Raw genomic sequence first — 10,936 nt, 5'->3', positions numbered from 1 at the left:
AAAATGTGAGAACTTTGACGACAGTCGCTGCATGTCTGCCAGTCCAAACAACACCTGAACCATACTCGCCCCCAGAACCTGCTCAACACCTCAACCACCCGCACCCAGACCTGATACCCAGACCTGATACCCAGACCTGATACCCAGACCTGATACCCATTCATCGAAACGCCAATGAATCAAAAGCCCCCGTGGAGCTGGATCGCTGTCGTTTCTCCACACAGCCAATGTGGAAGCAGAGGTGTGGACGCCAAGGTAGCGGCCAAAAAGGAGAAGCGGGCAGGGTTGACTCACATCGAGAACGCATAAAAGGTCGAAAACGGAGGAACCACAAACAGAAGTGAAATGCTCATTACGCCCCGTCACCTCCATCTTGTCTCTCGAGGGGGGGAGAAAGAAGAAAAAACGAAGAGAAAAGAACAGGCTGCAAACACAATGAGCCTCCATTTTATGTACACACACGCACGCACACACGGTCTGAAGACGGCGACTGAAAATAGCATGACACTTGAGTGCAGTGTCTGTCTAGGCCCTGACAGTGGTACAGGGTGGGACGCGCATGCTTTTGTCCTTCTCCTTCCCTTTTCTGCACGGAGACACACACCAGCCCACAAAAAGCCCCATGTTGGAGAATGGCACTAATTGTCAAATGTCTGGCAATGATTCTCCTCCCAGTGCTTTCCACCGAGACAAAACCACACGGCTCTCTCATTTGTGCGAGCTGTTTAGTAGCAGCGTTTCATTTGATCTGTGTGCAGTGTGGAGGGCAACATAGCAGGAGAAGACCAGTTTGAGTTTTCACTGACATAAAAGCCGGACTATATGAGCACATACCGTATGAGACGGACATGTGTTGACTCTTTAAAATGATTGTTTTCGTCCCCATCCTACCATCATTTTCTCATACTTCTATGCTTTATGCTTGTATTATTTCACTTGTACATGTTTTATTGTGGTAGTTTTAATGGAGAAAATGATATAGGAGGATATAGGAAAATCTATTTCAATCTCATATTATCTTAACATTATCAGCGGATACTCGCATCCTGTGCTGACTTTCAGCTTTCAGTTTTTTCTTTCTCTCTTTCTTTCTTTCTTTCTTTCTTTCTTTCTTTCTTTCTTTCTTTCTTTCTTTCTTTCTTTCTTTCTTTCTTTCTTACTCAACATAACTCATCTTTTCATTCCCCCCTCCTCAAATCTCTCTGAATCTTTGAATACTCTGTCTGTCTAGTAGTGTATTAATGCCCATTCACACTTAAAACAATAACTATAAACATAACTGTATAACTATACAAAAATATACTGTATATGTAAAAGCTCCTCCTATACTGTGTGCCACCAAGCTCACACACGTTCTTCAGGAAAATACACTGTCTGTCTAATGTCTAAACGCCCAATCACACCTCACACTTTAAAGATAACTACTGTATAAGTATAAAAATATTTAAACCGAAGATAGAATGTCTGTGTTCACACTTTAAGTATATTATAGTTATTAGTTGTAGTGTGAACAAACACAGGCATTCTATTTACTTAGAACCATTTCAACCTTTTTATAATCAGTTTCAGTTATATCTTTATAGTCTGAGTGTGAATGGGCCTTAAGTGTGAAACACCACAGCATCAGCTGAGCTCTTTCGCCATGTGTGACGCTAATTTGTTGACACTGTCCCGCAGTGCAGTCACATCACACCTCAATATATTGAGGGTAATATAGGCTGTCCCGCAGTGCAGTCACATCACACCTCAATATATTGAGGGTAATATAGGCTGTCCCGCAGTGCAGTCACATCACACCTCAATATATTGAGGGTTATATAGGCTGCATCTTGTATCCCGCAGTGCAGTCACATCACACCTCAATATATTGAGGGTAATATAGGCTGTCCCGCAGTGCAGTCACATCACACATCAATATATTGAGGGTAATATAGGCTGTCCCGCAGTGCAGTCACATCACACCTCAATATATTGAGGGTTATATAGGCTGCATCTTGTATCCTGCAGTGCAGTCACATCACACCTCAATATATTGAGGGTTATATAGGCTGCATCTTGTATCCCGCAGTGCAGTCACATCACACCTCAATATATTGAGGGTAATATAGGCTGACCCGCAGTGCAGTCACATCACACCTCAGTATATTGAGGGTTATATAGGCTGCATCTTGTATCCCGCAGTGCAGTCACATCACACCTCAGTATATTGAGGGTAATATAGGCTGCATCTTGTATCCCGCCGTGCAGTCACATCACACCTCAATATATTGAGGGTAATATAGGCTGTCCCGCAGTGCAGTCACATCACACCTCAATATATTGAGGGTTATATAGGCTGCATCTTGTATCCCGCAGTGCAGTCACATCACACCTCAGTATATTGAGGGTAATATAGGCTGCATCTTGTATCCCGCAGTGCAGTCACATCACACCTCAATATATTGAGGGTAATATAGGCTGCATCTTGTATCCCGCAGTGCAGTCACATCACACCTCAATATATTGAGGGTAATATAGGCTGCATCTTGTGACTCGATTGACTCAGACAAGAACTATTAAAAAAAGACACAAAGTGGCAGAGAGAAGTTCCTGTTTGAGGGCTCTTTGCTTTTGAGGAAGGAAGTTTGAAAAGTGACCTGGCCCACACAGGAGAGGAGGGGGGGTGGGTTCGAGCAGGGCCCCCCCTTCACCGACACACACACACACACACACACACACACACACACACACACACACACACACACACACACACGCTCTCTCTCCTTCTCTGTTGTGGGGAGGGGGGGTGCCGGCGGTAGCGGGGGGTTGTATATCCCTCCTTTGAAGGGGGAAGCTTATGATACTTGTGACTCCTGTTGAGGAGTCACATGAGAAGGCCCTGAGGAACAAACACAATAGGCACAGTATATAGCGCACCCCCCCCCCCACACTGGCCTGCCTAACCCTCATTATCTGGAAAATACCTCCACATTATGAGCCGTGGTGAATGGAAAGAGGTGCTTGTTTTAGCTGTCAGGGCGGCCCCAGCGCACGGAGCAGCATTCCCACTGACTTAGCCCGCAGTCGTCATACTCCCGATTTATCGGCCAACTGCGTTAGGCACAGTCTGAGTGCCGATTAAATACCTCCCCTCTCTCTCTCTCTCTCTCTCTCTCTCTCTCTCTCTCTCTCTCCTCCTCCTCCTCCTCCTCCTCCGCAGATGAAAGGAAGGATGAGTATGAACCCTTGGGACCGGAGGGGTCGCTCCACGCTGTGGGAAACGGCACAGGTGAGCCACCTAACCCCCCAACCCGTCCCCACTCCCATACCCAGCCACCCACCCAGCCACCCACCCAGCCACCCACCCAGCCACCCACCCAGCCACCCACCGCCAGCATAAAATCAGCCCACAGCAGCGTGAAATAGAGAGGGCGTGATTATTCGTTCAGGTGATTGAGCTAATAGGAAAGGCCGTGCAACTCCCGCAGAGGCGGGAGGGATGCTGCACGCCGCATCAAAGCGAGAGGGCAAAGGAAACATTTGTAAGTGCAGCCGCAAATAACGTTTCGCTGCAAAATTGAGTTTGGACCCAAATCGTATTTGTTCGGTTCATCTTCTTTTCAAATTGGTTACGAGATAATAAATTGTCCGTTTCGCCCGTGCGGCGACTCGCATTTCTTTTTTGCCGCGGTTTAGCCTTTTAGCAGGAAAAAACCTCCCCTGACTTGAGGGACCTTCTATAAGGAAGCATGGAAGATGCCAACAGCAAAATGCTATATACAGTATGAGGAAAACTCAACGTAAACATAAAGTAAAACAGTTGCAGTTGATAGATCATAATGCTCTTATCCACTTTTGTTAACTCTAATCACATTTTCGGTTTGAACAATGTGGAGAAAAATTTCAAGCGAGCTCAGCGAGCCCCAAGAATCTAATTTGGCCTTAACCGAATTACCGTGTACACTAAACATCTAAAGTGAAACGTGAAAAAGCTTTTTTCCACCGTCCAAGATGGCTCACTTAACAGTGCGCATCACTTAATAGTGAAATTATCTGTTATCTATCATCTTATTTTTCATGGTGGAGACCATTAGACGCTATCATTAACGCTAACTTAAATGTATACTCCCCCTCTAAGTAGTGCCCTAATGATTTCCTCTGTGATCCTCAACCACAATTACAGCAGGCTGTTTTCCTCTGGACCATGTTAACATCTTTCAATACAAGCGGGGGGGAGCAGGGGGTGGGGCACTTATCAGCTTCTGAGCTTTATTGTCTGTTCGTCTGTTCAGCCAAGGGTCTGGAAGGTGTCTCGGAGTTGGATGAGTACTTCTTGAAGCGTAAGCTGGAGGAAGGCGAGGGCCACCCGGCCACCATCGCAGAGTACCTGCAGCGCGGCGACACTGCCGTCATCTACCCAGAAGCCCCGGAGGAGGTGACGCGACTGGGCACGCCCGAGGCCAGCGGGCAGGACGAGAATGACAACGGTGAGAGGCCAAGGAAGGAGAACCAGTAGATATATATGACAGATATGAAGCATTGCTGCCACCAGTCTCTCTTTATGCCTGGTAGCAAAGTCGATTCTTATCATTTTATAGTTTTTTTGACAGCCGAATTCTAAAATTCAACAACTTACTTATTAGACTTGTTCCACTGACAATAAATAGATACATTTATAAATTATAAAAACAAATACAAATGTATTATTTGGATTATTTAACCCCAGCAAACATTTTTGACATTGAACATATGACATTGACATTGACAATATAGCGCCAAAATGAACGTTGAGATGATGTCTCCATCATTTTGTGAAATCAGTACCTACTGTAAATATCATCCTGATATCAGTTCAAAACAGTTTCCGATATGTGTGCATGTTAGGAAAATGTGGTCTATTGAAGTGACCTTTAAGTTGACCTCCTGCACGTCGCCGTCCGTCAGATGCGCACTAGTTTCTTCCAAATAACACAAATCCAGGAAATGGCCTACTGCCTTGTAATGGCTTACATGCTTTAGTTTCAGCTCCTGTGTGTTTCTCTCTGTAAGCCTCCGAGGAAGAGCTGACCCTAAGCTTCAGGGGGTTGAAGTTAGCACACCATGCTTTCTTCCTGTTCCACTCCAGCCCGAGCTCTCCGGCCATTAGACTCCACTCTCTGCCCTCTCTGACCTCTCCTCCTCTCCTCTCCTCTCCTCTCCTTCATCCTCTGCTGCCCTCTCTGACCCTCTCCTCCTCTCCTCCCCCTGGGCAGACCTGCCACCAGGCACCCCGGACGACTTTGCCCAGCTGCTGACCTGCCCGTACTGCGACCGCGGCTACAAGCGCCTCACGTCTCTGAAGGAGCACATCAAGTACCGCCACGAGAAGAACGAGGAGAGCTTCCCCTGCCCGCTGTGCGCCGAGAGCTTCAGCCACCGCACGCAGCTGGAGCGCCACATGGCCATGCACAAGCCAGGCAGGGATCAGGTGAGACATGAGACAGGACCTTTTTCCATTTTCACTCCCCAACCCCCCCAGTTCTTCCTCCCTCTTCCGGGTTTCGGCATACGACCTAAGGGATTTCATTCCCATTCATTTTAGACGTTTAGAAAAATCCTTAAAGAGTTTTACTTGATCAAACCAAGCCATTCAGCTATATTCAGAATCAGGAGAGACCATAGAACAGTGGTTCTCAAATCTTTTCACATGAGGGACCCCTAAACTGACAAAGATTAGACCACGGACCCCCATTTGATAGGATCTTGTCCCACGGTCCCCCATATGATAATAAGATTGATGCTTTTAGATGTTTTATTACAGAAAGTGTATAAAACCCATCACCAAAATAGTCAATGTGTTACTTATGAATGGAATTATAGCTCAAATAAATTACCCGCCTTTTGGCTGGGGACACCCTGGAACCCCCTCAAGGACACCTGGGGGCCCCCGGACCCCCATTTGAGAACCACTGCCATAGAACATTTCACTCGGACCTAAACAAAAAAAGAGTGACCCCCCTGTGTGTGTGTGTGTGTGTGTGTGTGTGTGTGTGTGTGTGTGTGTGTGTGTGTGTGTGTGAGTGTGCGCGTGCGTGCGTGCGTGCGTGCGTGCGTTTGTGTGTGTGTGTGTGTGTCCAAGTGAAATGTTCTGTGTTCTCACCTTATTGTGAATATCGCTCGGTTTGACCAAGGAAAACTCTTTCTAAAGGATATTTTGAAACGTCTATGGGAAAATTAATAGGGAATGAAATCTCTTCCCATACGGTCCCATGCCGAACCCGGAATATCATCCGCTCCCCTTTTCTCCGTCTACTGCTTCACTTCAGATCTGCGCGTCTCTTCCATTTGAAAACGTGTCGTTTTGCACACTGCCCCCTTCATTTGTTTTCTCCTGTTAATTTTTTTTCTAATTAGACTTGCTGTTAATGCTTTCCTCATGGTGACTCAGTGCACTTCTGTGGAATCATAATATTCTCTTGAGTGAATGATTATAGCTTCATTTCCTGCCGCCGCCGCCGCCGTCCCCCACCCCCCCCCCTCCCCGTTTATAAAAACAAGTTTAGTTTTCATTTCTTCTTCTCTTAAAAAAATGCGACCCTGCGCTGCTTGTTAGCAGCTGCATTCTGTTGTGCTCCCCCCAGCTTCCGCCTACAGTGAGGCATGCGTGGGATGTGCGAGCATATTGACTTCCCCGGGCCATCTGACTTTTTACATCAGCTGTTGCTGGAACTGGAAGTGGAACAGATTTGATTAGAAATTAGCACTAATAAAGATAGTGCTAGATATATAGGCCATTTCCTATTCTTTCCAGCATTGCTTTCAGCACAGCTGAAAATGTCTCACATCGGCGATTTTTGTACAGAGTCTCAATATATATAGTGGAGAGAGAGAGGGAGTTGAATGAAAAGCTTGTTTTTACACGGGGCCAAATGTACGAGCACATGCCTCTCTTTCCTGCCTCTTTGCGATCCAAAATTCATATTAGAGCATGTAAATAAGCAGTGAATCATTCAATTTTCCAATTATACTGTGATTATAATGAGATTTCCTGGGTTAAGCCTGTCAGCTTCGGACCTCAAATTCGCCTGAGCTCACCGTAACAGAAGCAGTGACTTCCCTCTGCCCCCCTCCCCTTACCTGCCCCCCCCCCCCCCCCGCCCATTCCCCCCCACCTCCCCTCCCCTTACGACTGCCTTAAACAGGAGCAGATGGTCTTTTCCCCAGTGATTTGGAGTATCATAATCCCCAAATGACTTTAAGTGCTTGTTTATTTGTGTACTTCCTCTGAGTTAAATGGTTAAAGGAAGACTGAGCAGAGGTCATGTGACTCCAGAGTGGATGTAAACTGAGAGCGACAGGGCTAATGTGTGGAAAGACATATTTCATATATTTATCATATAGGCTTGGTATAGGCGTATGTGGCAAAAGGAAATGAATCTATCAATATATCTCACTCCATAGATTTTAGATGGAACATTTTATACCGCATGCACATTCATCATATACAAAGAAGGGATTGCTGATATATTATTTTAATTTGCCTTCCAACACACTCCCACTCTTTTTGCATAAACTTTTCATTTGCTTGTGGGCCGCCATGATGCATCTCCCTTTTCCTCGGCCTGTTTGTTTATCTTGACATATTTGAATTTGAATGCAGGAGGTGCACCTACACTAAACCATTACCTTTGAATAAAGTCAGCCCACGCTGTTTTTACAATGTGATCAATTGGTGGCTCACCAGTTGGATTACAGAATGTACCATGTTAAATCAAAGCTCGCGAAGCGGTGCGAAGAGCTTTTGTTGGTATCAGTACTGGTTTAGAAAATGCTATTAAAGCGAAATTAAAATGAATCGTTATTTTTGTTTCATAGTCTACCTCGAAATCTCCCTCCCTACTGTCTGCTAAGCAACTCCTGCTCTTCCTCGATGGGGTTTCTGATATGAAAACGATTGTTTTGTCTCCACAGCCCCAGCTGCTGAATGAGGGTGCTGGCAATCGCAAGTTCAAATGCAACGAGTGCGGAAAAGCCTTCAAATACAAGCATCACCTGAAGGAACATCTCCGCATCCACAGCGGTAGGTATTCCAGAGTCGGGTCCTGTCCCGTTACAGAATGTTTTCAAATGACTGTAGATAGCCGAGCTTTCTTCATGTCATGAAGAGTTAAATTGAGAATGTTCCTTTTCGGTTTCTGTGAATGACTCATTCCATGTTAGAAAAGGTCGCTAGAGCTGTTTTATAACTGAGTAATTCAGCCATATGGATGAGATCAAAGCCCAGCAAGATGAGAGCTGAATGAAAATGGCTCACACTCACTTGTAATCTCTTTAGATACAATTCACTATACATTATTTGATACTTGTTCATAGCTATACTTCCTCTTGCAGGAATAACACTAATCTAATGATTGATTCAAATATATTTAGGCCAAATAATTCTGCTGTAATTCACTCTCATGTTGTTGCTACTGATAGTACAGTATGTATATATATATATATATATATATATATATATATATATATATATATATATATATATATATACGGTATATATATATATATATATACATATATATATATATATATATATACATACTATATATACATACACATACATATATATATGTATATCTATATATGTGTATGTATATATATATGTATATATAGATACATATGTATGTGTGCATATATATATATATATATATATATATATATATATATATATATATATATATATATATATATATATATATTTCAATGGCAAAGTATGTGTATGTGTGTGTGTGTGTGTGTGTGTGTGTGTGTGTGTATATATGTATATATATGTATATATATATATATATATATATATATATATATATATATATATATATGAAATGTAAATTAAATTACCGTAAATTAAAATTATATTTCAATGGCAAAATCTCAAAGAAAAAATTATTCATTCTTAATGTTATCTTGCAGGTGAGAAGCCATATGAGTGCTCCAACTGTAAGAAGCGATTCTCCCACTCTGGGTCCTACAGCTCCCACATCAGCAGCAAGAAATGCATCGGCCTGATTGCTGTCAATGGACGGGTACGCAATGGAAACAACGCCAAGCCTGGCTCCTCGCCGAATTCCACCACCTCCTCCCCTGGCAGCCCCGCTCTGGCCCAGCTCCGTCACAAACTGGAGAATGGGCGGCCGCTCGGCCCACAAGACCAACCAGGTCAGCTTGACATCAAAGCAGAGCCTATGGACTTCAATGACTACCGGCTACTGATAGCTTCTCAGCACGGATTTGGGGGACCAGGAGCCTACATGAATGGAGCCGGCCGTGGGGGAAGCCCCCTGGGAATCCATAGCTCCTCCCAGAGCCCACTGCAGCACCTAGGAGGCATGGGGCTAGATCTCCCCTTGCTGGGCTACGCAGGGTCTTTTGGCAACAACCTGAGTGAAGTGCAGAAGGTCCTCCAGATAGTGGACAACACAGTGTGCAGGCAGAAGATGGATGGGAACCCAGAGGAGATCTCCAAGCTCAGGGCCTACATGAAGGAGCTGGGAGCCCAGATGGAGGAGCAGAAGCTGGCTCTCTCCTCTTCGCGGGCCGGCTTCCCCTTAGTAGCCCACGGCAGCCCCACCAAGAGCATCATCGACTACACGCTGGAGAAAGTCAATGAAGCCAAGAGCCTGATTGATGACTCCAAGAGGCAAATGGACATCAAGAAGGAGAAGTCAAACCACTCCATGGATCTCAGTGAGGAGAAGTCCCACGAGAGTCAAGCCCAGTTCCTGCCATTCTCCTGTCAGTTTTGCAAGGAGAGCTTCCCTGGGCCTATCCCACTGCATCAACATGAGCGCTACCTGTGTAAAATGAACGAGGAGATCAAAGCGGTCCTGCAGCCCACTGAGAGCGTTCCTCCCAGCCGCAGGGCGGTAATGCCATCAGAGCAGCAAGCTGCGCTGCTGTCAGAGAGGGGCGCCACCAGCCCGCTCAACCCCTTTAAGGACCATGTGTCAGTGCTCAAGGCCTACTTCGCCATGAACACTGAGCCCAACTCAGAGGAACTTCTGAAGATTTCCATTGCTGTGGGCCTTCCTCAAGAATTTGTGAAGGAATGGTTTGCGCAGTGGAAGAGCCAAAACATCCATGGAAGCAATCTGAGGAAAAGGTCACCCCCACCTGACCGCGTTGGCCATGAGGTCAACCACAGCCTGAACCGGTCACCATTGTCTTTGGCACAGCAGCAAATGATGGCACTCTCTGCCATGGATTTACATGGAGGCTCCACTAATGGTGACGTCTCCCACAGACTTTCAAAGGCCCACCAGTTTACAGCCCACAGGCAGACCAGGGACAAACCACTAGACCCCTTGGACCACTTGAGGAGCAGCACTCCATCACCCCTCAACCTTTCTTCTACTTCTTCAAAAAACTCTCAGAGTAGCTCTTACACTCCAAACAGCCTAGCTTCTGAGGATGCCCATGGAGATATACCATTGGATCTGTCCCTGCCAAAACACATGGCACACAAGGGCATCTCCATGGGAGAAAAACGGCACAAACCCAATGGTTTCATCGTGGAACGCAATGGCGATGCACAGGTGAGAGAACAGGGGACTGGGCCCCTGGATTTGGCCAACATCAAGAAGGAGTTCCTCGGCTCCGACATCAACACTGGAGGGAACATTGGCCATCACCTAGAGAAGAGTACCAGTCCCATCTTTGGGATCAATCCCTTTGCTGGTGGTCCCATTTACACATCCCTGCCACCTCACGGAGCCTTCCCTCCACCCACCTTCATGTCTCCAGCCCAGGCCAGCATCACAGGCCTCAGGGCCTACCCAGGGCTGGACCCAATGAGCTTCCTGCCTCACATGGCCTATACCTATGCTACTGGGGCAGCCACATTTGCTGAAATGCAGCAGAGGAGAAAGTACCAACGGAAACCAAGTTTCCAGGTAAGCTAGCAAACTAAGTGATTTAAGATCCA

At 45.8% G+C, this 10,936-nt stretch overlaps 1 protein-coding gene across 1 annotated transcript in view; it reads left to right on the top strand.

Moving 5' to 3' along the window:
• Window positions 1-10,936, top strand: part of zeb2a (zinc finger E-box binding homeobox 2a) — a 73,171-nt gene that overhangs the window by 52,554 nt on the left and 9,681 nt on the right. Inside the window, exons 4-8 of the mRNA XM_083639324.1 lie at window positions 3,200-3,268; window positions 4,272-4,466; window positions 5,232-5,446; window positions 7,930-8,038; window positions 8,926-10,904. Coding sequence (XP_083495450.1) covers window positions 3,200-3,268; window positions 4,272-4,466; window positions 5,232-5,446; window positions 7,930-8,038; window positions 8,926-10,904 — 2,567 coding nt within the window. The remainder of the gene's footprint in view (window positions 1-3,199; window positions 3,269-4,271; window positions 4,467-5,231; window positions 5,447-7,929; window positions 8,039-8,925; window positions 10,905-10,936) is intronic.

This window comes from Poromitra crassiceps, assembly GCF_964638095.1.
Source record: "Poromitra crassiceps genome assembly, chromosome: 6".
NCBI classification, from domain to species: Eukaryota; Metazoa; Chordata; class Actinopteri; order Beryciformes; family Melamphaidae; genus Poromitra; species Poromitra crassiceps.
Note: the sequence above shows the minus strand (reverse complement) of the source record. Positions and strands in the feature narration are given on the sequence as shown.